Source organism: Piliocolobus tephrosceles, chromosome 17, assembly GCF_002776525.5.
Source record: "Piliocolobus tephrosceles isolate RC106 chromosome 17, ASM277652v3, whole genome shotgun sequence".
In the NCBI taxonomy this organism is placed as follows: domain Eukaryota; kingdom Metazoa; phylum Chordata; class Mammalia; order Primates; family Cercopithecidae; genus Piliocolobus; species Piliocolobus tephrosceles.
In genome coordinates, this window is record NC_045450.1 from 20,810,048 (window position 1) to 20,835,681 (window position 25,634).

At 44.0% G+C, this 25,634-nt stretch overlaps 1 protein-coding gene across 1 annotated transcript in view; it reads left to right on the plus strand.

The window, feature by feature from the left end:
* Window positions 1–25,634, plus strand: part of OTOA (otoancorin) — a 97,825-nt gene that overhangs the window by 12,257 nt on the left and 59,934 nt on the right. The window contains exons 2-11 of the mRNA XM_023225034.2: window positions 3,387–3,481; window positions 3,796–3,824; window positions 3,917–3,947; window positions 4,065–4,092; window positions 6,648–6,735; window positions 9,180–9,311; window positions 11,367–11,602; window positions 15,841–15,944; window positions 22,048–22,148; window positions 25,400–25,539. Coding sequence (XP_023080802.2) covers window positions 3,391–3,481; window positions 3,796–3,824; window positions 3,917–3,947; window positions 4,065–4,092; window positions 6,648–6,735; window positions 9,180–9,311; window positions 11,367–11,602; window positions 15,841–15,944; window positions 22,048–22,148; window positions 25,400–25,539 — 980 coding nt within the window. The 5' untranslated portion in view covers window positions 3,387–3,390. The remainder of the gene's footprint in view (window positions 1–3,386; window positions 3,482–3,795; window positions 3,825–3,916; window positions 3,948–4,064; window positions 4,093–6,647; window positions 6,736–9,179; window positions 9,312–11,366; window positions 11,603–15,840; window positions 15,945–22,047; window positions 22,149–25,399; window positions 25,540–25,634) is intronic.

Below are 25,634 nucleotides of genomic sequence, written 5' to 3' on the forward strand. Positions count from 1 at the left end.
CTTCCTCTCTCTCTCTTTTTCAGTCTCGCTCTGTCACCCAGGCTGGAGTGCAGTGGTGCAATCTTGGCTCACTACAACTTCTGCCTCCTGGGTTCAAGTGATTCTTGTGCCCCAGCCTCCTGAGTAGCTGGGATTACAGCCACCACACCCAGCTAATTAATTTTTTTTTGTAGAGATGGGGTTTCACCATGTTGGCCAGGCTGGTTTTGAACTCCTGGCCTCAAGTGATTTGCCCACCTCAACCTTCCAAAGTGCTGGGATTACAGGCATGAGCCACTGTGCCCCGCTCATGATTTATTCAGATACTTTTCTGCCACCCCCTCCTTTCCTGGGACTCCAATTACACATATTTCAAATAGTTTCATATTGCTCCAGAGCCCTCTTAATTTTTTCTGTCTTTTTCCCCCTGCATTTTACTTTGGATAATTTATTTTGCTATGACTTCAAGTTCACTAATTTTTCTTCTGCAGTGTCTAATATGCTGTTAACTCTATCCAATGTATTTTTCATTTCATATATTGTATTTTTATCTCTAGAAGTTCATCTTGGGGTTTATTTTGTACCTACCATGTCTCTCCCTTTAACATGCTCACTGTTTTCCCTACTTTCTTGAACTTACAGAGTGTATTTATAATAAATATCCTTGTCCATTAATTGGATCTTCTGTGTCATTTCTGGATCTGTTCTATTGATTGGATTTTTCTCCTGACAACCAGCCATATTTTCCTGCTTCCTTGTATGCCTGGTAATTTTTATTTATTTATTAAAAAATTTCTTTGACACAGGGTCTCACTCTGTCACCCTGGTTGGAGTGCAGTGGCATAATCACGGCTCACTGCAGCCTCAACTTTCCAGGCTTCAGTGATCCTCCTACCTCAGCCTCCTGAGTAGCTGGGCACCTGCTACATCCCTGGCAAATTTTTGCATTTTTTGGTAAAGACAGAGTTTCACCATGTTGCCCAGGCTGGTCACAAACTCCTGAGCTCAGGCAATTCACCCTCCTTGGCCTCCCAAAGGGCTGGGATTACACGCATGAGCCACTGTGCCTAGCCTGCCTGGTAATTTTTGATTGGATGCTGTACACTTTGGATTTTACATTGCTGGATTTTTTTTTTTTTTTTTTTTTTTTTGAGATGGAGTCTCTGGATTTTTTTTCTTTTTCTTTTTTTTTCTTGCTCCATCTTCTGGTTTTCTAAAGTTTCTGGGTTTTATCATACTGCTTTAAATATTGTTGGGTTTTGTTCTGGAATGCAATTCAGTTACTTGGAATCAATTAGATCCTTCCAAGACTTGCTTTTGAGCTTTGTTAGGGCGGATCTGGAATAAACTTTAGTCTAGGGCTAATTTGGCCTATCATGGAGGTAATTATTCTTTGCTGATTGACCCTGATGCCCAGTGTATTTGGAGATTTTTCCATTGCAGCTTGTAGGAGCTATTCTCAATCCCCCGTGAGGTCCAAGGATTGCTCTGCATACGGGTGGTTCATTCTCCAGCCTCAGGTGGCTTCTTACAAGCATGGGTAGATAAATATTCAGCCAAAGACTCAAAAGACCCTTCTTCAGATCTCCAGAATTTTCTCTCTGTGCAACTTCCTCCTCTCCAAGTATTCTTCCTATGGATTCTAGCTGCCTTGATTTCTCTGAAGTTCCACTCTGTCTCTTCTGCTCAGTGAGACCTGTAGGCTCTGTTTGAATTCTCCCTCCTTGTGCTATGGGCTGGAGACTTCAGGCACTGAGCAGGAGCAATTATAGAGTTCAGCTTGTTTGCTTTCCTTGCTCAGGGATCTCAGTCTTGTGCTACCTGCTGCCCAATGTCTGAAAAACCTTTGCGTCCACATATTTCAGCCAGTTTTTTAATTGTTTAAGGCAGGAAGGTTTACCCATTGGCAATTACTCCATCATAGCTAGAATAAAATTATAACTAATTTCTTTTTATTGTTATTACCGAATGGTATCCACTGAATGGAGATACCATGTTTAACCTTTCACCTGTTATTGGATATGTGATTCTTTGCAATATCTGGCTACTATGAATGAAGCTATACAAATCTTTGTATAGACATGTTTTCATTTCTCTTGCTTAAACACCTAGGAGTGGCATGTCTTGATCATAGGTTATTGTATATTTAAGTCTATAAGACGCTGTCAGTTTTCCCAAGCAGCTGTATCAGAGTTCCTGTTGTTCCATATCATCACCGACACTTGATAGTCAGTCTTTGAAATTTTTACCCCTTCTAATGACTTTATAGTGGTCTCGTTGTGGGTTTAATTTGCTAGTTCTTGTTAGCTGTGATAATCAGTTACGTGCTTATTGGCTATTTTTACATCTGTTTTTATGAAGTTTAACTTCGTATCTTTTTTTTTTTTTTGAGACAGTGTCTTGCTCTGTCACTCAGGCTGGAGTGTAGTGGCGTGATCTTGGCTCACTGCAAACTCCGCCTCCCGGGTTCACGCCATTCTCCTGCCTTAGTCTCCCAAGTAGCTGGGACTACAGGCGTGTGCCACCACGCCTGCCTAATTTTTTTTGTATTTTTAGTAGAGACGGGGTTTCACCGTGTTAGCCAGGATGGTCTTGATCTCCTGACCTCATGATCTGCCCGCCTCGGTCTCCCAAAGTGCTGGGATTACAGGCGTGAGCCACCGCACCTGGCCAACTTCATATTGCTTTTACATTTTTTCCCCTTGGCTTGTATATCTTCTTATTTAATTTTAAGAGTAGTTTTTATATTCTGTATATACATTTCTTGCAGATAAAATAGAGTCTATACTTTTTTTCAGACAGAGTCTCGTTCTGTTGCCTAGGCTGGAGTGCAGTGGCACAATCTTGGCTCATTGCAACCTCTACCTTGCAGATTCAGGCAATTCTCCTGTCTCAGCCTCCCAAGTAGCTGGGACTACAGATATGCGCCACCATACCCAGTTAATTTTTGTATTTTTAGTAGAGACAGGGTTTCACTATGTTGGCCAGGCTGGTCTCGAACTCCTGACCTCAAGTGATTCCCCCACCTTGGCCTCCCAAAGTGCTGGAATTACATGTGTGAGCCACCATGCTTGGCCCAGAGTCTACTTTTGACCATGCCTTTTTGCTGGATTGAGAGGAGTCAGAGGTAGTGGTAAGATAAACAGGCCATTGTAGTCACCAAGGAGAGAGATGGTAGTGTCTTAGACTAGAATGCGGGTTTAGATGGAGGAAAGTAGGTGAATTTTAAAATTATTTTTAAAAAAGATTTCAAGGGATTCTGGGTCTACTTGGTTTTCCTTTTGTCTTCTGAATGTCTATATATATATGTATGTTTATATACATATATAAATATGTGTGTGTGTGTATATATATATATATGTATATTTTTAAAACCTGAATCACTTCTATGCTTAAATTAACTACAGGAGAATGTCTCAGGAACCCACAACATACTCCCTTTTCCTATTCCTTTTTCTGAGTCATGGAGTGTCGAGTCATACAGTGCCAAATTCCAGGCAGGGTAAGTCCTGAGGGAAGAATCACCCTTTGTGGTTTCCACACAGTTTAGGGAATGCGGTGGGATAGATACATTAGGTACATGATGCTGTAAGTTGTTTTTTTTGGGGGGGGTGAATGTGTGCATGTATGATTTTTCAGGATTATTCTAAGAGGATTTTTCAAGCCACTGTTTTCTCAGAGTGGACAGTTATAATTCAAATTCACTAAAAATTTCCCTTATGAGTGGCTTTCTGGGGCTTTTCCCCTAACCTGTATTTGTAGTTTTGAAGGTCACACAATTCAATTCTAGTTATACATTCAATGGCTTTCTTACAGATTTGCATCCATTGTTGCAAAAAATGGCGGTGAGTATTCTATTTTCTCTTAATCAGAATCCCCTCTACTGGAATTGCCAACTTTTGGATGTTATACTTGATGTTATCTCTTTGCCTTTTAGGAAGAAATAATAGATGGAAGCTATCTGAATGGTAATGTGCCCCCTTGGTCTCCACTTGCTTCTTCTAAGAATTTCAAACAGAATGCGGCTGTGATCTCTCTGGAATGATTCCTTTTAAAGATGTCTTTTCATTTTATTCCCATTGTAGCACTGCTGGATCTCATACAGTTTCAAAGGTAACCTGCCCTAGAGGAGAGGGGAAGGGATGGGATAGATTTTTAATAAAAATTCTTAATGGAAGTCTCTTAATTGTAAAAAGTAATATGTGCTCATTACAAAAAATGTCAATCAATGCACAATGTTTTAAAAGTCAACACCCTTGCTCCACAGACATCATTCCTCCTCACTCTAGCATAAGAGCCGATTTTTTTTTTTTTTTTTTTTAACGGAGTTTCACTCTTGTTGCCCAGGCTGGAGTGCAGTGGTGCTATCTTGGCTCACTACTGCAACCTCTACCTCCGGGGTTCAAGCAATATTCCTGCCTCAGCGTCCTGAGTAGCTGGGATTACAGACACCCATCACCACACTCGGCTAATTTTTGTATTTTTAGTAGAGATCGGTTTTCACCATGGTGGCCAGGCTGGTCTCAAACTCCTGACCTCAGGTGATCTGCCCACCTCAGCCTCCTAAAGTCTGGGATTATAGGCATTAGCCACTGTGCCCGGCCTAAGAGCTGAAATGTATTGAGTGCTTTCTATGTAGTGGGTATTGTACTAAGTGCTTGGTATAGAAACAATCTAATCCTCACAAGTGCCACACAAGGTAGGTCCTGTTGTTATCCCATTGCACACAACGGTGAAACTGAGATCCAGGAAGGGTAAATCAAGGCCACACAACTAGCATGTGAACCAGTGGCCTGGCTCCAGGACCCATTCCCTTTACTTTTATGCTATAAGCTGCATATAGAGAGATACCAGGGACATGGGGCAGGGAGGTAGGTAGTGTGGAAATGCCAATATTAATGAACAATTCTAATATGATGAGTACTATGAAGGAGAAGAAATAGGGGTCTTGGGGCCCCATGTCAGGGATACCCAGTTATGTTGAAGTGAAAGATCCCCATAGCCACTCCTTTCCCTAAGATAACACCAATGGATACTTTTGGATGTGTTCTTTCAGTCTAAGTATTTTATTTATTAATTTAACCATCCATCCATCCATCAATCCATTCATCCGTCTCTTTATAAGATTACAGGCTGGGCACGGTGGCTCATGCCTGTAATTCCTGCACTTTGGGAGGCCGAGGTGGGCAGATCACGAGGTCAGGAGTTGGGGACCAGCCTGGCCAACATAATGAAACCCTGTCTCTACTAAAAGTACAAAAAAATTAGCCAGGCATGGTGTTGCATGCCTGTAGTCCCAGCTACTTGGGAGGCTGAGGCAGGAGAATCACTTGAACCCGGGAGGCAGAGGTTGTAATAAGCCAAGATTGAGCCACTGCACTACAGCCTGGGCAACAGAGTGAGACTCTGTCTCAAAACAAACAAACAAGCATAAGATTAAAAAAGGCTATTCATAGGCTGGGCATGGTGGCTCATCCCTGTAATCCCAGCACTTTGTGAGGCCACGTTGGGAGGATCGCTTAAGGCCAGGAGTTCCAGCCCAGCCCAGCCAACATGGCAAAATTCAGTCTCTACTAAAAATATAAAAATGAGCTGGGTGTGGTGGTGCACACCTGTAATCCAGCTACTTGGGAAGCTGAGGTAGGAGAATCGCTTGAACCTAGGAGGCGGAGGTTGCAGTGAGCCGAGATTGCACCACTATATTCCAGCCTGGGTGACAGAGTGAGACTCTGTCTCAAAAAAAAAAAAAAAAAAAAACAAAAAGAAAAGGCTATTCATGAGCATCTACTGTGTGTTGGGCACTACCTTATGCAGTTTTCATGTGTGAACACATTTTAATCTCACAGTTGTTAGCCATATTTCATAGAAAGGGAAACTGAGGCACAAAAAATTTAGCAAATTGTCTCAAGCCACACAGCTAAGTGATGAAACTAGGATTCAAATCCAGTTTGGAGTCCACACGCTTAACTATGCTATTCCAGCCTCTCATGGTAGACGTAGCATCTGCTTTTTAAATGTACATCTTTCTAACTCAATCAGTTTGGATTGTAGTCAATCTAAGTGGATTGTTACGGGAATTAGAATATTGCATACAGCTTAGAAATTTGGGAAATGGCTTTGAGAGAATGGGATCCAGGCAGATTCCTAGAATTGGAAACTCTCCTATCACTGTGCCTGGTTAAGAAAATTTTACTTCAGGCTGGGCATGGTGGCTCACTCCTGTAATCCCAGCACTTTGGGAGGCAAAGGTGGGAGGATTGCTTGAGCCCAGGAGTTTGAGACCAGCCTGGGCAACATAGTGAGACCCCATCTCTACAAAAAATAGACAAAATTAGCTGGGTGTGGTGGCATGCACCTGTGATCCCAGCTGCTTGGGTGGCTGAAGTTGGAAGATCGCTTGGGCTGGGGAGATTGAGGCTGCAGTGAGCCGTGATTGCGCAACAGAGCAAGACCCTGTTAAAAAAAAAAAGAAAAGATAAAAGAAAGAAAGAAAGAAAGAAAGAAAAGAAAAGAAAAAAAGAAAGAAAAGAGAAACCTCCCACTTCCAAGCACAAAGTTTCTAACACCCCTGGTCCATCCTGACCTGTCCCCTGGGCACTTAGCTAGTACAGTAGTGCTTGTAGGAGAATCTGTCATTGTGATGTTTTCCCATCTGTCTTCAACTGAAGCTCCCACGTGTGGATGGATGACCTGTCCCACAGAGTTCTGGCCTATCTGAATTCCCGGAATGTTGCCTTCACCATCTCCAGCTTGCAGGTGTGTACCTGAGACCCATCTGTATGTTCCTATCCCAGTGCTCAGGGATTGCAAACTCAGGGGCCAGGTAAGTTGGAGAAGTGGGCTGGATGTAGAGATAGTCGTTACTTCTGCAAGGAAAAAGGTTCTGTCCAGTTTTTCTTGAAACATGATATAAGCTATTTTGTCTCTCTTTCATTTTTCCACCTTTGATGGAGACATGGTATATTAGGGCATAGGCTGAGCTGCTATAACAAAAAGACCCCCAGATGACAGCAGTTCAAACAGTTTAGTTAGTTTCTTTCTCATATAATAGTCCAGAGCTAAGTAGGAGAGTCACAGAGAAAAGGCAGCTCTATTCCATAAGGTTACCCAAGGACCCAGGTTCCTTTTATCTTTTTGCTTTGTCATCTCCTGGGGAGTTATTGCCCATGTGGTGGAAACACCACATCCCTTCTCCAATCCAGGGGAGGGGTGGGAAGAAGACAAGGGTAAGCATCTTCTCTTCTGAGGATATGACTTGCAAGTTACACAATTCCCTCTGCACACATTAGCTTGGCTCACACACCATAGTCGCATCTTACTGCAAAGGAGACATGTACCCAACTAAAAGTTGAAGGGTTCAATTGATGAAGAGCAGTGAGAGAGTGGATATTTGGATATAGTGATCAGTCTTCCTACCATGCGTCCAAGAAATGTATTTTTTCCTCTTTTAACTCTACTGTAATGAAAACAATAGCACAAGCGTGTTGATAGGTGGCAAAGGATATTTGCCTTAAGGGGCAATAGGGCTCATGCCTGCGGTGGTGACTGCAGTGAACTGCACAGCACCTGCCCGACTATTAGCCTAGTGTGGCATGTTGTGTCTTTTTCATCACACTGTGGATAACACAGAAAATTGGAGAAAAATTTTTTCAGTATTGAGAAACAATTATTCAGTTTAGCAAAAGGCCATTTATGTCATTAATTAATGAATAAAGTTCTGACATATGTCTTCATTGTTTCCATTTTCAGTTGCGTTTTAATGAAAATGGAAACATCAACCAACATTGATGTCACAAATATACTCAGAGAGCTTGTTGTCTGCCAGGTCCCAGGACAGCCATTAGCTGGAGGTGGCTGTTGGCCCCACATGGCATCTGCTTTTCTTCTCTTCATCAGTCAGGGCAACTGAAGGAGAAGCAATGCTTGCCCCCTTTCTCTAGCAGTAATGGATACTCATGAGATGTATCTACTTTAACCTGATATATCTCTTCCTGTGTATATACCATATTCATTTATTCATTCAATATCTACTGAGTTAACAACTGCTTTCTGCCAGGCATGGCTCCAGACACTGAGGTCTCAGTAGAGAACAAGACAGTCATGATACTACCCACAGGACCTTTCATTTTAGGGGTGAGGCTCTAAGTAAGCCATTATTCACCTTGGTCAAGATAGAGAATAATAGCTGGCACTATTGAGCACTTACTGTGTGCTAGCCACTATCAAAAACACTTTACACACTGAATCCTCATAATAACCCTATGTGGTAAATTCTCTTATTGCCTCCATTTTGCAGAGAAAATTGAGGCCCAGAAGAAGTGTTGCTGATTTAGCAAATAAAAATACAGATGTGGCTCTGCATGGTGGCTCATGCCTGTAATCCCAGCACTTTGAGAGACATAAGTGGGAGGACTGCTTGATACCAGGAGTTGGAGACAAGCCCTGGCAACATAGTGAGACCCTGTCTCTACAAAAACAAACAAACAAGCAAACAAACAAAAAATTAGCTGAGTGTGGTGGCGTGGCCTGTAGTCCCAGCTACTTGGAAAGCTGAGGCAGGAGGATTGCTTGAGCCCAAGAGTTTGAGGTTACAGTGAGCTATGATCATACCACTGCATTCCAGCCTAGGCAACCGAGAAAGACCCCGTCTCTAAAACAAAAACAAAAAACAGATGTCCAATTTCATTTGAATTTCAGATAAATAATGAGTGATTTTTTTTTTTTTTTTTTTTTTTTGAGACAGAGTCTCTCTCTGTTGCCCAGGCTGGAGTGCAGTGCAGTGGTGCCACCTCAGCTCACCTCAACCTCCGCCTCCCGGGTTCAAGTGATTCTCCTGCCTCAACCTCCTGAGTAGCTGGGACTACAGGTGCATGCACCATGCCTGGCTAATTTTTGTATTTTTAGTAGAGATGGGGTTTCACCATGTTGGCTAGGATGGTCTTGATCTCTTGACCTCATGATCCACCCGCCTTGGCCTCCCAAAGTGCTGGGATTACAGGCATGAGCCACCGCGCCTGGCCCCTCACTTTTACATGTTGGCGGCTAATGAGGAAATTTGGAGCTGGCCCAACCAGACTGCTGGCCACCAGTTGTGGTCTCTGCAGGGAATGAGGTGGCCGGGCTGGGCCGCTGGCCATGGTGCTGACCATGTGCTCCTGCTCTTTCTGTTCTCACCGACTCTCCCAACACCCCCAATACAGGCAGCCATGGAAAACCACCTGGAGCAGCGTCTGCACCAACCCCAGAAGCTGCTGGAGGATCTGAGGAAGACAGACGCCCAGCAGTTCCGCACTGCCATGAAATGCCTCTTAGAAGACAAGAAGGACCTCTTGGTGAGGCGCCCTTGGCATCCCGGGGATAGAGGAAGTCCAGCACCACGTGGTGTTGTTGAATTGAATAAAATGGAGCCTGACTTAGGCCTTGGCCCTTCATTGTCTTTTCCTCTCTCCTTCTGCCTCCTCCAACCCCCTGGGAGCTTTTAGGATCTAAGTTTTCTCACTTACTTTCTCCAAAGTTAAAATGAAGAGCCTTATAATTTTTTATTTTATTTTTGTTTTAGACAGAGTCTTACTCTGTCACTCAGGCTGGAGTGCAGTGGCACAATCTCAGCTCACTGCAACTTCTGCCCCCTGGGTATAAGTGATTCTTGTGCCTCAGCCTCCTAAGTAGCTGGGATTACAAGTGTGTGCCACCATGCTTGGCCAATTTTTGTATTTTTAGTAGAGATGAGATTTTACCAAGCTGGTCTCAAACTCCTGGCCTCAAGTGATCTGCCTGCCTTGGCCTCCTAAAGTGCTGGGATTACAAGTGTGAGCCACCATGCCTGGCCTAATTCATATTTTTGTGAGTACTAAGAAATGAGGGGTCCTAATTGAGGATCTGAGGATCTCCTGATCGTTTGGGTCAATAAACATCCACTAATAAAAATTACTAGGCACCAGTGGACACAGAGATCCTTCTGCCCTCAAGGAGCTCACAGTCTGGATGGGAGACAAAAAACAGAAACAGTTAATTTCCACAAAATGAGGTTAGTGATCCAAGAATATCACAAAGCAAGGCCTCTGAGACCGTAAAAACTGGGACTTAAAAAAGGTAAGTCATTTGCTCAGGACATACAGATAATGGAGGCCCTGGGATTTGAACCTGGGAATGTCTGACCCTAGTACCCAGGGGATTAACCTGTAGGATTGTCATGAGAATTAATCGGATGATGCATGTTTGCTCCAAGCTTGGCACAGTAGAGTCAATGCTCAGTAAAATGGAGGCTTTTTTTTTTTCTTAGAGACAGGGGCTCGCTCTGTCATCCAGCCTGGAGTGCAGTGGTGTAGTTATAGCTCACTGCAGCCTTGATATCCTGAGCCCAAGTGATCCTCCCACCTCAGCCTCTCAAGCAGCTAGGACTACAGGTGTGCACCAGCGCACCCAGCTAATTTTAAAAAATTTGTTTTATAGGGATGGGATCTCCCTATGTTGCCCAGGCTGGTCTCAAACTCCTGGGCTCAAGTGATCCACTTGCCTTGGCCTCCCAACGTGCTGGGGTTATAGATGTGAGCCACTGCGCCAGGCCAATCAGTCCTTTTCTAAAGCTCCCCAGATGGGCTGGGCATGGTGGCTCATACCTGTAACCCTAACACTTTGGGTGGTTGTAGGCAGATTGCTTGAGCCCAGTAGTTTGAGACCAGCCTGGGCAACATGGCGAAACTCCATCACTACAAAAAACAGCTGAGCATAGTGGTGTGTGCCTGTGGTCCCAGCTACTTGGGAGGCTGAGGTGGGAGCATTGCTCAAGCCCAGGAGGTTGAGGCTGCAGTGAGCTATAATCACACCACTGCACTGCAGCCTGGGTGACAGAGCAAGACCTTGTCTCAACATTAAAATCAAACTTTAAAAAAGCTCCCCAGGTGATTCTGATGTGCACCCAGAGGTGAGAACCACGGGCTTGGAGGAAAGACACATGGGTCCCTTTAATGCATTATAGAGTTTGGTTCAAGATGACCTGGGGGCACATAAGGGAGGGAAATCTGATTTGAAGGAGGAAGTTGGAGGGATCAGAGACTTCACCAAGGAGATGGCAATGGAGCCCAGCCTTAAAGGATGAGCTAGATTTCACCAGAAAAAGGAGAGATGCAGAATTCCAGGTAGACCAAGGGCCTGAGTTATGCTGGTCCGGTGTATCTGGAGAGTGGGAAGGTTCCAGAGTGAGTGGAACAGATAAAGGCCTTGACTTTGTTCTGCAGGGAATGGAAAGCTCTAGAAGTTTCAATATAGCAGCATGATGTTAAACAGCGATCCTGACTTTCCCCACTGTTGCAATGTGTGGTCCCTCCCAGGGCTTCTAAATTGAGAGGCAGTTCTCAAGCTGACCCTGGCTTTTCTCATTGCTTTAGGACCTGAAAGACATCATCATCGACTTAGGAGAGATTCGAGAACGAGCCTTGCAGAGCCCTGGCGTGAACCGCAGCCTGTTTCTCATCACACTAGAGAGGTGTTTCCAGGTGATGAACTCCCTGGAGTGTGTGGAGATCCTGGGCAAGGTGCTGAGGGGGTCCTCAGGCAGCTTTCTCCAGCCAGACATCACAGAGCGGCTCCCTCGGGACCTGCGCGAGGATGCCTTTAAGAACCTGTGAGTGGTTTCTCCCACAAATTTTTTTTTTTTTTTTTTTTTTTTTGAGATGGAGTTTCACTCTGTCACCCAGGCTGGAGTGCAGTAGCGCAATCTCGGCTCACTGCAACCTCTGCCTCCCAGGTTCAAGTGAGTCTCCTGCCTCAATTCCAAGTAACTGGGACTACAGGGGCTCCTATCACACCCAACTAATTTTTGTATTTTTGTAGAGATGGAATTTCACCATGTTGGCCAGACTGGTCTGGAACTCCTGACCTCAAGTGATTTACCTGCCTTGGCCTCCCAAAGTGCTGGGATTACAGGCGTGAGCCACCACACTAGCTACTCCCACCTTCTTAACTCATCATGCTATCCTTCAGGGGCTGTAGTGAGAATTCAAAGAGGTATCACCTAGCAGCAGGGAGAAGGTAGGTGGGGACAGGTTTATATGCATGTTTTGGAGCAAAAGCTTAAAATCTGTAGTTAGGCTGGGTGTGGTAGCTCACGCCTGTGATCCCAGCACTTTGGGAAGCAGAGGTGAGTGGATCATGAGGTCAGCAGTTCGAGACCAGCCTGGCCAACATGGTGAAACTGTGTCTCTACTAAAAATACAAAAATTAACCAGGTATGGTGGCGGGTGCCTGTAATCTCAGTTATTTGGGAGGCTGAGGCAGGAGAATCACTTGAACCTGGGAGTTGGAGGTTGCAGTGAGCCAGGATTGCGCCACTGCATTCCAGCCTGGGCGACAGAGTGAGACTCCGTATCAAAACAAAAACAAAAGCAAAACAAAACAAAAAAACACATAAACAAATACAGTGGGAAAAAAGTGTCACTAAATCCTAGCTAGATATGTTGCTTGCTTAAGTGTGTTAGTCAGATTGGGCTGCTATAACAAAAATACCATAGACTATGTGGCTAATAAACAACAAGCGTTTATTTCTCATGGTTCTGGAGACTGGGAAGTCCAAGATCAAGGTACTGGCAGACTCGGTGTCTGGTGAGGGCTCACTTTCTGGTTTATAGGTGGCACCTTCTCTCTGTGTCCCCTTGTGGTGGAAGGGGTGAGCAAGCCCTCTGGGATCTCTTTTATAAGGGCACTAATCCCATTCATGAGGTTTCCAGCCTCATGAACTAATCACTTCCTCAAAACTCCACCTCTTAATACCGTCATGTTGGGAGTTAGGATTTCAACACATGAAATTTGGGGAAATGCAAACTTTCAGTCCACAGCACCAATGCTGTGAACCTGGGTCTTGTTCTATTGATGTAAAAACAGTCTGAGTGTGTTTGAAAGACTCATTGGCACTGAACTGAGACCTTCTTGAGGGACAGCAGAAGGAGTGACAGAGCATTGAAAAAGGAGGACTTTTCTCCTTTTGAGATGCCATGCCAGCGTATGTTGGTTACAGCCAGCCCTGCATGAAATTGCTCTTTGATGTAAACCAAATTCGAGGATTGGGTCTAGGACTTGAAGGGCCATAGGCATTGCAACCACCGCCAACTTCCTCCTTTATACTAATCATAGTACTTTATGGCCATAAAACACTCTTTCTTTTTTTTTTTTTTTTTTGAGACGGGGTCTTGCTCTGTCACCTAGGTTGGAGTGCAGTGGCACGATCTTGGCTCACTGCAAGCTCTACCTTCCGGGTTCAAGCGATTCTCCTGCCTCAGCTTCCCGAGTAGCTGGGACTACAGGCACCCGCCACCATGCCTGGCTAATTTTTTGTATTTTTAGTGGAGACGGGGCTTCACCATGTTAGCCAGGATGGTCTGGATCTCCTGGCCTTGTGATCTGCCCACCTCAGCCTCCCAGAGTGCTGGGATTACAGGCGTGAGCCACCGCACCTGACCATAAAACACTCTTTCTAAATCTAAAAATGATTTAGAACAAGGAAAAGCCCAATATGATGATAACAATGTGGGAGATTCCTTTTATCTTTTGCAGCCAAAGGGCAGTAGGTGAAACAGACAGTATACTGACTTCATCTTTTCTCTAGGGTGTCAGTTTTTTTCACTAAGATGTATATACATGAAACCCTTTTGCTCTGCAGGCTATTACACTATTCTTTTTAAATTCAGTGTCTCCTCCCTCCGCCATTCATTCAGGTTGTGGAAGAGAACATCATTGGAGAGAGAGTTTATTGGTTACTGCTTACCTGAGTGAGCAGTAAACCCAAGTGGCAGAAAAACCCATTCAAACTGGCTTGAAGCAAAAAGGGTATTATTGGAACATGTAATTGAATAGTTTTAGGCGTAGGGCTGACTTCAGACACAGCTGGATCCAGAGACTCAAATGATGCCATCGGGAACATCTTTGGCTCTTTATCTTATATGCTGAAAACCACTGAATTGTGTACTTTATTTATTTATTTTATTTTTTGAGACGGAGTTTCCCTCTTGTTGCCCAGGCTGGAGTGCAATGGTGCCCTCTCAATTCACTGCAACCTCCACCTCCCAGGTTCAAGTGATTCTCCTGTCTCAGCCTCCAAAGTAGCTGGGATTACAGGTGTATGCCACCATGCCTATCTCATTTTTGTATTTTTAGTAGAGACACAGTTTCATCATATTGGTCAGGCTGGTCTCGAACTCCTGACCTCAGGTAATGTGCCCGTCTTGGCCTCCCAAATTGCTGGGATTACAGGTGTAAGCCACAGTGCCTGGCTGAATTCTGTACTTTAAATGGGTGAATTGTAAGGTGTGTGAATTATATCTCAACAGTTGTCCCCCACCTCCCCCAAAAAGGACCAAGAGGTGAGGAAGTGGAGACAACATGTATGGAATATTCTTTGGAAGGTGTTTAGCTGTGAAGGGGAAGAGGAAAATGGGAAAAATAGCTACATATAGCTAAGGAGTGTGTGTGGGGGGGTATTTTTTATTATTAAGTTCTGGGGTACACGTGCAGGATGTGCAGGTTTGTTACATAGGTAAATGCGTGCCATGGTGGTTTGCTGTACCTATCAACCCATCACCTAGGTGTTAAGTCCAGCATGCATTAGCTATTTTTCCTAATGCTCTCCCTTCCCCCATCCTGCCCCCCAATAGGCCCCAGTGTGTGTTGTTCCCCTCCCTGTGTCCATGTGATCTCATTGTTCAGCTTCCACTTATAAGTGAGAACATGGGGAGTTTCATTTTCTGTTCCTGTGTTAGTTTGCTGAGGATAATGGCTTCCAGGTCCATTCATGTCCCTGCAAAAGACATGATCTTATTCATTTTTATGGCTGCATAGTATTCCATGGTATATATGTACCACATTTTCTTTATCCAGTCTATTATTGATGGGCATTTGGGTTGACTACATGTCTTTGCTATTGTGAATAGTGCTGCAATGAACATGTGTGCATTTATCTTTGTGACAGAATGATTTATATTTTTTTTGGTATATACCCGGTAATGGGATTCTGGGTCAAATGGTATTTCTAGTTCTAGATCTTTGAGGAATCGCTACACTGTCTTCCACAATGGTTGAACTAATTTACATTCAGGATAGGGAAGGGTTTTTTTTTTTATGCTTTTATGTTATAGGGTACACGTGCACAACATGCAGGTTTGATACATAGGTATACATGTGCCATGTTGGTTTACTGCACCCATCAACTCATCATTTACATTAGGTATGTCTCCTAATGCTATTCCTCCCCCAGCCCTCCACCCCCGGACAGGCCCTGGTGTGTGATGTTCCCCTCCCTGTGTCCAAGTGATCTCATTGTTCAATTCCCACCTATGAGTAAGAACATGCAGTGTTTGATTTTCTGTTCTTGTGATAGTTTGCTGAGAATGATGGTTTCCAGCTTCATCCATGTCCCTGCAAAGGACATGAAGTCACCCTTTTTTATGGCTGCATAGTATTCCATGGTATATATGTGCCACATTTTCTTAATCCAGTCTATCATTGATGGACATTTGGGTTGGTTCCAAGTCTTTGCTGTTGCGAATAGTGCAGCAATAAACATACATGTGCATATGTCTTCATAGTAGCATGATTTATAATCCTTTGGGTATATACCCAGTAATAGGATTGCTGGGTCAAATGGTACTTCTGGTTCTAGATCCTTGAGGAATTGCCACACTGTCTTCCACAATGGTTGAATCAATTTACACTCCCACCAACAGTGTAAAAGCGTTCCTATTTCTCCACATTTAGGAGAGGGAAGGGTTTTAACACAAGACAGCTTTGGGTCACATTTGCTGTTGTGACTCCCTCTTTAAAGTGGCCCCCACCTGCTTGTTATTAATTGATGCCCGTGTTTGTGTCATTTAGATCTGCAGTGTTCAAAGATCTCTACGACAAAACCTCGGCTCATTCCCAGAGAGCTCTCTATTCCTGGATGAGTGGGATATTGCAGACATCCTCCAATGCCACTGGTGAGCCTGTACTTGGAGGTGGGATCACTTTCTGGGGGAAGAATATCTTCAAAAGAGGTGCTTCATCTCCGAAAACATGGATTTGATGTTGTTCTCTTCTGATTTTTACTACCTCCCACCACTTCGAAAAACAGTTTGATGTGGCTTATGGAGTAAAACACATACCCCATTTTGTTAATGCAATTTGCACATGTGGAAGTCTCTGATATAATGATGTGTCTGTATTTCTGTATTTCACAATCTATGTTGTGTCTTATTTTTTTAGTGGAATATAAATAATGATGGTAACTTAGATTCCATGTGAACCTTGAATAGGGTTACAAGTTCAAAATCTGTATTAAAAAATCTATATTAAAATGAGAGAAGAGGCTGGGCACGGTGGCTCTCACCTGTAATCCCAGCACTTGGGAGGCCGAGGCAGGAGGATTGTCTGAGGTCAGGACTTTGAGGCCAGTCTGACCAACATGGTGAAACCCTATCTCTACTAAAAATACCAAAATTAGCTGGGCATGGTGGTGGGCACCTGTAATCTCAGCTACTCAGGAGGCTGAGGCAGGAGAATCACTTCAACCGGGGAGGCAGAGATTGCAGTGAGCTAAGATGGTGCCAGCCATTGCACTCCAGCCTGGGCAACAGAGCAAGATGCTGCCTCAAAAAAAAAAAAAAAAAAAGAGAGAGAGAGAGAGACAGAGAGAGAAGAGAATTTTGTTAGGAAATCTAGGCAATAAAGCACAGAAATTTAACTCTGAGGATCCTGGCAACCAAAGCAGGTAGGTCAGGATTTGTTTATTTGATGGATGTTGATTAAAGCCTCCTTGTGTCCTAGAGCAGTCAAATTCATAGAGACAGAAATTAGAATGGTGGTAGAGTTTCAATTTTGCAAGGTGCAAAAAATTCTGGATATGGCTGGTGGTGATGGTTGCACAATAATGTGAATGTGAATTATACACTTAAAAATGGGGCCTGGTGGGCCGGGTGCGGTGGTTCATGCCTGTAATCCTGGCACTTTGCGAGGCTGAGGCAGGCGGATCAACTGAGATCAGGAGTTCGAGACCAGCCTAGCCAACATGGAGAAACCCCCTCTCTACGATAAATACAAAAAATTAGCCTAGTATGGTGGTGTGTGTCTATAACCCCAGCTATTGGGAGGCTGAGGCAGGAGAATCACTTGAACCCAGGAGGCAGAGGTTGCAGTGAGCTGAGATCATGCAATTGTACTGCATCTTGGGTGACAGAGTGAGACTCTGTCTCAAAAAAAAAGAAAAGAAAAGAAAATTGGGGCCGAATGCGGTGGCTCACGCCTGTGATCCCAACACTTTGGGAGGCTGAGACGGGCGGATCACTTGAGGTTAGGAGTTTGAGAGCAGCCTGGCCAACATGGCGAAACTCTGTCTTTACCAAAAAAAATTAAAAAAAGCCAGGCATGGCGGCGCACGCCTGTGGCCCCAGCTACTTAGGAGGCTGAGGCGGGAGAATCGCTTGAACCCAGGAGGCAGAAGTTGCAGTGAGCTGGGATTGTACCACTGCACTCCAGCCTGTGTGATGGAGTGAGACCCTGTCTCAAAAAAACAAAAACAAAAACAAAACAGAGATAGAAAAGAATGGCTATATAGATTAGCAGTACAAACAATTTCTCAGATAGCTTCAATTTGTTAACCTTTAATGTCAGTAATGTAAACAGAATAAACTTTTTAAAAGCCCCCTATCAATAGCTAAAGATAGAGAAGGAAACAAAACAAAGTCTCTGCTCTTATGGCCCTATTGTTTTATTGTGGGAGGGTTGGTGGAGAAAAGATTTTAAACATGTAAGTAAATAGAGAGAGAGAGAGAGAGAGAGAGAACTTAGAAATTTAGATACTGGTAGCTGCTATGAAGAAAATAAAATAGTTTGTTGAGATGGAGTCTTACTCTGTCATCCAGGCTGGAGTGCAGTGGCACAATTTTGGCTCACTGCAACCTTTGCCTCCCGGGTTCAAGTGATTCCCTTGTCTCAGCTCCCGAATGGCTGAGATTATAGGTGCCTGCCACCATGCCCAGCTAATTTTTGTATTTTTAGTAGAGATGTGATTCCTCCATGTTGGCTAGGCTGGTTTTGAACTCCTGACCTCAAGTGATCCACCTGGCTTGGCCTCCCAAAATGCTGGGATTACAGGCATGAGCCACTGCACCCAGTCAGAAAGGATTATTATAGGTACTTTAGACTAGAAGAGCGCTTGGCAAATGTTTTCTGTAAAGGACCAGGTAAATATTTTAGGCTTTGTAAGCCCACCATCTCTGCCTCAACTATTCAGCTCTGACATTGCATCTTGAAAATAGCTGTAGTCAATAGATGAATGAGCATGCCTGTGTCCCAGTAAAGCTTTTTTTATGGATGCTGAAATTTGAAATTTGTATAACTTTCATGTGTCACCAAATAGGATTTTTCTTTTGATTTTCCTTTCAGCCATTTAAAAAATGTAAAAATGAGGCAGGGGGCAGTGGCTCATGCTTGTAATCCTAGCACTTTGGGAGGCCCAGGCAGGAGGATTGCTTGAAGCCAAAAGTTCAAGACCAGCCTAGGCAACATAGCAAGACCCCATCTTTTAAAAAATTTTTAAAAAATTAGCCGGTGTGCTGGTACATGCCTGTAGTCCCAGCTACTCTGGAGGCTGAGGCGGGGAGGATCCCTTGAACCCAGGAGTTTGAGGCTGCAGTGAGCCATGATGGCGCAACTGGACTCCAGCCTGGGAGACAGAGCGAGACCTTGTCTCTAAAAAAACTCCAAAATAATAAATGTAAAAACCATTTTTGGCTCACAGGCTGTATAAAAACAGGTGGCGGACTGAGTTTGCCCCATGGACCAGTTTGCTAACTCTTGGACTAAGGAATCAGGGAAGACCTCTCAAATGGGTGACATTTGAATCAAGACCAAAATGAGGAGATGGAACCAGTCATGTAAGGCTCTGGAGAAAGGGCATCCCAGAGAGAGATCCCAGGAAATACAAAGGCCCTGAGATGGGAATGAGCTCTGTGTGGGGAAAACATAAGGAGAGCAGATGGGGCTGGAGGATGGGGAATGCCAATCAATCCTTTTCCTGGAATTCAGCTCTAAGATTTGTGCATAATGAACATTAAACAAGATCGTAATCAAAGTCTCAAATGCATAGTAGAATTCCCTCTGCCTGGTGCATAATTATGGCCTCCAGGAATCGGAGTCTCACACTGGGTAACCATGAGAAAGCCACTCAACCTTCAGACTTCTCTGTCTTTATTGCCAGAGTTTAATTAGGCACAGACTTTGCTTCTAAAATTCCTATACGGTTTGCTTCATTATTAAACTACAGTGAGTTAAAATTAATTCTGTTAGGACTTATTTATTTATTTATTTTTTCATGAAGTCCCTTGAGGGAACTGGAGATATGGTGGCTGTTAAAAATATCCCAACCTTGCTGGCCAGGCATGGTTGCTTACACCTGTAATCCTAGCATTTTGGAAGGCTGAGGAAGGAGGATTGCTTGAGGTCAGGAGTTTAAGGCCAGCCTGGGCAATGTACTGAGACCCCTCTCTCTACAAAAAAAATTGAAAGATTAGCCAGGTGTGGTGGTGTGTGCCTGCAGTCCTAGCTACTAGGAAGGCTGAGGCAAGAGTTCGAGGCTTCAGTGAGTTATGATCATCCCACTGCGCTCCAGCCTGGATAACAGAGGAAAAAGAAAATCCCAAGCTTGGGGATGATTGATCTGTGGAAATAGAGTTCATGCTTAGTAATTAGTTAAAAAATAAACAACTCAGCTTGGTTTTTTGTGAATGTGTGGTTCTAGCCTCAAAATTTTCTAGCCCTCTATATAGGCAAGGCAAATGTCCAGGGTCCCCATCTAGAGGATCATAGGAGTCTGCCTGTGTCACCCCAACATCGTTGATTTCTGGTTTGGGGGAGGCACTCCATATGTTCTTGTGAATCAGTCCATACAAAAGTTATTTCTCCATCTCATTTGGGCATCTGTTATTGCCCAGGGCTTCTGCAAATAGCTCTTGGTGTTAGAGTCATTGCACACTGTAAATGCTCCCCACTTCTTTCATTTTCCCCAAATGCCTCCAATACAATGTCGATGTGTGTAAATGTCTTCTGCTAAAGAACTGGGGAGCACTGGCAGTCAATTCCAGCTCAGTGAAACTTGAAGTCTGATCCTAGACTTGATATATATATATTTTTTTTATTATTTTATTTTATTTTATTTTGAGACAGTCTGGCTCTGTCACTCAGGCTGGAGTGCAGTGGCACAGTCTCAGCTCACTGCAACTTCTGCTTCCCGGGTGCAAGCGATTTTCCTGCCTCAGCTTCCTGAGTAGCTGGGACTACAGGCGTGCGCCACCATGCCTGGCTAATTTTTGTATTTTTAGTAGAGATGGGTTTTCACCATGTTGGCCAGTATGGTCTCAATCCCCTGACCTCGTGATCCACCTGCCTTGGCCTCCCAAAGCACTGGGATTACACGCGTGAGTCACCACACCCAGCCAACTTGATGGTTTTTAAAGTTCCACTGACATCTCAGTGATGGGGAATTTCAAAAGCCAGAACAGGGTATCAGAGAGAGTCCTCTGGGAATTCAGTGGAGGGAGAAAATACTTCTCGTGAAGGAGATAAGAGAAGACTTTAAGAGAGAGGAAAATTTGAGCTTGATCTTCAAGTAGGATTTAGATGCAGAAGGGTTAAGGAAAAGCATTGTAGGTGGTGAAAGGGGCCAAGGCCAGCCAAGGTTTGGAGAATGTTTTGGGGGGTTACAAGTAGTTTGGTTTGGTTCAAGGATAGTAACATGGTGATAATCAGTGAGGATGATCATTATTAGTGGTAGTGAGGCAAGAGAGTCAAACATATTTCATGTTGCCAGATTATTATTATTATTAGACAGAGTCTCACTCTGTTGCCCAGGCTGGAATGCAGGGACGTGATCTCGGCTCACTGCAACCTCTACCTCTCAGGTTCAAGAGATTCTCCTGCCTCAGCCTCCCAAGTAGCTGAGATTACAGGCGCTAGTACACCCGGCTAATTTTTTTATATTTTTAGTAGAGCTGGGATTTTGTGATTAAAGGCGTTAGCCACCGTGCCTAGCCTCATGTTTCCAGGTTATTTAGTAACCAATTGAACAACAACAACAAAAAAACTACATTTTGTGGGTTTTAAGTATTAAAAATAATCTGCATTTCTTATTTATTTATTTATTTTTAATAATAATTATTTTTTAAAAGAGACAGGGTCTCACTCTGTTGCCCAGGCTGGAGTGCAGTACAGTGAGTGCACAGCACACTGTAGCCTCAAATTCCTGGTTTCAAGTGATCCTGCCTCCTTAGTTTCCTGAGTAGCTGGGACTACAGGTGCATGTCACTGCCACTGGCTTTTTTTTTTTTTTTTTTGTAGAGATGAGGGTCTTGCTATGTTGCTCAGGCTGGTCTCAAACTCCTGGCCTCAAGCAGTCCTCCTGCCTCAGCCTCCCAAAGTGCTGAGATTACAGGTGCCTGGCCAGAAAGAATAATCTGCATTTCTAACAAGTGGCCAGGTGCCACTGATGTTGGAAGTCCAGAGACCACACTCTTGAGTAACAACGTCTGAGGTGGTGTGAATCTGTGGTCACATCCTACGTGTGATCTCACAGGTAGGCCCTACATATATGGTTGTTGAATGAGTTAACAATAAATTAATATAGCTGGATGCGGTGGTTCACACCTGTAATTCCAGCACTTGGGGAGGTGGAGGCGGGCAGATCACCTGAGGTCAGGAGTTGGAGACCAGCTGGCCGACATGGTGAAACCCTGTCTCTACTAAAAATACAAAACTTAGCTGGGCATGGTGGCGGGCGCCTGTAATCCCAGCTACTTGGGAGACTAAGGTAGGAGAAGTGCTTGAACCGGGAGGTGGAGGTTGCAATGAGCTGAGATCACACCACTGCACTCCAGCCTGGGCAACAGAGTGAGACTCCATCTCAAAAAACCGTGAAAAACAAAATAAACAAAGAATTAATGAATGCAAGGAGGAGGTCCTGACAGCAAAGACGCTGTTGACTATCACATACCAGTGTAAAGGCTTTTATTTGTTTATTTACTCGTTTATTCATTTCTTTCTTTTTTGTAGATGACTCTGTTTCATGGGTCACTGCGGAAAACTTATGGATTTTGGGCAGATACATGGTTCACCTATCGTTTGAAGAAATTATGAAAATTAGTCCTACAGAAGTGAGTTGGAAAAGTACATTTGTACATCACCATTACTAATATACTTGGGGTAAGGTGTATTCTCAAATTCTAATGTTTATCCAGCCAGCCAAGGTGCCTTGGAAACTGTATATCCTCCTCATCCCAATAGAGCTTGGGCCTCTAAAGAAAACTACTGGAAGAAAGTTTCAAGTGGACAGTCATGGGATTGTGTTTTAGTGTGGAAGGGCTAAGAAAAGAAAAAGAATTGTGGACAATTAAGATCACATCTCTGATGTGAGCAAACACGATTTAAAGGGATTGTTGGCTATGAACTAAAAATCATTTAAGGGTATTTTTGTACTGAAGAAGGCCAAGGACAAAAGATATAAAGTTTCCTGTCCTTGGAAGCATGAACTCAAAGAAAAAACAACATGGATTGATATTTACTTCTATTTATAGCTACTTCTGTTAATAGCTACTTGATCATGAGCAATGGTTAGATTTTAATTCTAGAGTTTACAGTGGAGAAATGTACACATTCTAGGGTTACTTAACGCACTAGTTAACCTGTCCCTCTCCTTTTGATGTTGACCCAATGACACTAAAATCCCTTGGACATCATGATTCTTGAAGACAGTCTCCAAAGAATGGTGCCAACACAAAAGGATTCATGAAAAGACTGTGGGCCTTGCTTCCAATTTTTGTTCTTCTTCTTTTTTTTTTTTTAAATCATATGTGCCCTGACACTTCTGGCCAGTGAGAGAAGTGTTTGCATCAAATGACTGGCCTGTTCAAGGACCCGTTGACCCAGCAATGTCTGGTTATTATGAAACCAGAGGCAGAATGAGGTTTCTCTCCTTTACCTGGGGTGCTGGGAGTATTTCAAGTGTCTTCCGATTTTTATAACCCACAGTCCTAGAATTAACCCCCCACCCCACTGCCATTTACTCTCTCAATGTGGAGTTGCTTTGAGTAGGTAACAGCTTAAATTCTTAGAAAGCTGGGCCCCCTAGAGGAAATTTCTAAGATCAAGCAATCATTTGCAACTTTTTATTCTCTAAAAATGTAGAGAAGGGAGAAGTCAAGAATAACACTGCTAAAAGGGAATTTTATTTTATTTTTACTTATTTATTTAGGAGACGGAGTCTCGTTCTGTCATCCAGGCTAAAGTGCAGTGGCGCGATCTCGGCTCACTGCAACCTCCTTCTCCCAGATTCAATTGATTCTCCTGCCTCAGCCTCTTGAGTAGCTGGGATTACAGGCACGTGCCACCATGCCTGGCTAATTTTTGTATTTTTAGTAGAGATGAGGTTTCACCATGTTGGCCAGGCTGGTCTTGAACTCTTCACCTCAGGTGATCTGCCTTGCCTCTGATTCCCAAAGTGCTGTTATTACAGGTGTGAGCCACCGCACCCAGCCTAAAAAGGAATTTTATATAGACAAAGAGTACAATCCATAAAGGAGAGACAACTTTATAAGCCCCTTTGAGTGCAGCATAATAGCGCCTCAAAATATAGAATGTGCTGGGTGCCATGACCCATGCCTGTAATCCCAGCACTTTGGGATGCCAGGGCAGGAGGCTCACTTGGGCCCAGAAGTGCAAGACCAGCCTGGGCAACATAGTGAAACCTCATCTCTACAAAAAAATTAAAAAATTAGCCAGGTGTAGTGGTGTGTGCTTGTAGTCTCAGCCACTTGGGAGGCTGAGGTGGGAGGATTACTTGAGCCCAGGAGGTCGAGGCTGCAATAAGCCATGATCACACCACTGCACCCAAGCCTGGGTGAGAGTGAGACTGTGTCTTGGCCAGGCACGGTGGCTCACGCCTGTAATCCCAGCACTTTGGGAGGCTGAGGTGGGTGGATCTTGTGAGGTCAGGTGTTCAAGACCAGCCTGGCCAACATGGAGAAACCCTGTCTCTACTAAAAATACAAAAATTAGCTGGGCATGGTGGTGCATGCCTGTAATCCCAGCTACTCGGAGGCTGAGGCAGGAGTATCACTTGAACCTGGGAGGCTGAGGTTGCAGCGAGCTGAGATCGTGTCACTGCACTCCAGCCTGGGTGACAGAGTGAGACTCCATCTCAAAAAAATAAAAATAAAAATAAAAATAAAAACAGTGAGTCCATGTCCCCAAAAATTATATATATAATGTATAATCTGCTAGAAATACAAGGAAGAATAGATAGATATGAGTCCTGTAGTAGAAGATTGCACGTGGCACCCTTGGACATGTGGGCCAAAAAGGAACAAGGATGTTGGCAATCTGAATAGTATATTTAATAAGTTGAATATATATGCACCAAACTTTGTGTCTTACAAAGCGAACACATACTCTTTTCCATCGCCCATGGGCCATTTATTTTTTTTCTTTTTTCTTTTCTTTTATTATTATTATTATTATTATTGTTATTATACTTTAAGTTCTAGGGTACATGTTCATAACGTGCAGGTTTGTTACATATGTATACTTGTGCCATGTTGGTGTGCTGCACCCATCAACTCATCAGCACCCATCAACTCGTCATTTACATCAGGTATAACTACCAGTGCAATCCCTCCCCCTTCCCCCCTCCCCATGATAGGCCCTAGTGTGTGATGTTCCCCCAAGGGCCATTTATAAACTCATTCATCTATTTAAAAAGTTCTGATTCTTCAAAGCAGAAAGTTTGTGGACCATATTCTCTGACCTCAATATAACAAATCTAGAAATAAATGTACAAAGATTAGCTTTTAAAAAGCCCAGTTTCTCAGATATTAAAAAATAATACTTTACTAAAGAATAGTTAGGTTCAGGAGGAAACCAAAGTAGCTGTTATAGACCACTAAGAAATCAAAGATAATGAGGCCAGGCATGGTGGCTCACACCTGTAATCCCAGCACTTTGGGAGGACGAGGTGGGTGGATCACTTGATGTCAGGAGTTCGAGACCAGCCTGGCCAACGTGGTGAATCCCCGTCTCTACTAAAAATACAAATATTAGCCAAACGTGGTGGTGGGCACCTGTGATTCCAGCTACTCTGGAGGCTGAGGCAGGAGAATTGCTTGAACTCAGGAGGTGGAGGTTGCAGTGAGCTGAGATCACACCACTTCACTCCAGCCTGGGCAACAGAGTGAGACTCCACCTCAAACAAAAAAAGAAAAAAGAAAAAAGAAAGGACATCAATGACAATGAGAACCAGGAGGTGTATCCAAGTGTCCATGATGGGGTGCAGGGCAGACCACCAGGGTAGGGCCACACTGGGCCACTTCCACCCTCCTCACTGATATTCCCGTCCTTGTCTACCAACCAGATTGGGCTGTTTATCAGCTATGACAACGCTAGCAAGCAGCTGGACACCGTCTATGACATCACACCTGAGCTGGCCCAGGCATTTCTGGAGAGGATCAGTTCCTCCAACTTTAACATGAGGAATACCTCCACCATCCACAGGCAAGGCCTCGGGCTCTGGGCCCTGGAGCTCTTTCCCAAGGTGTGATCTAAGCATCAGAATTCTCTGAGCAGCAGAACACCCAGGGAGGGAAGGG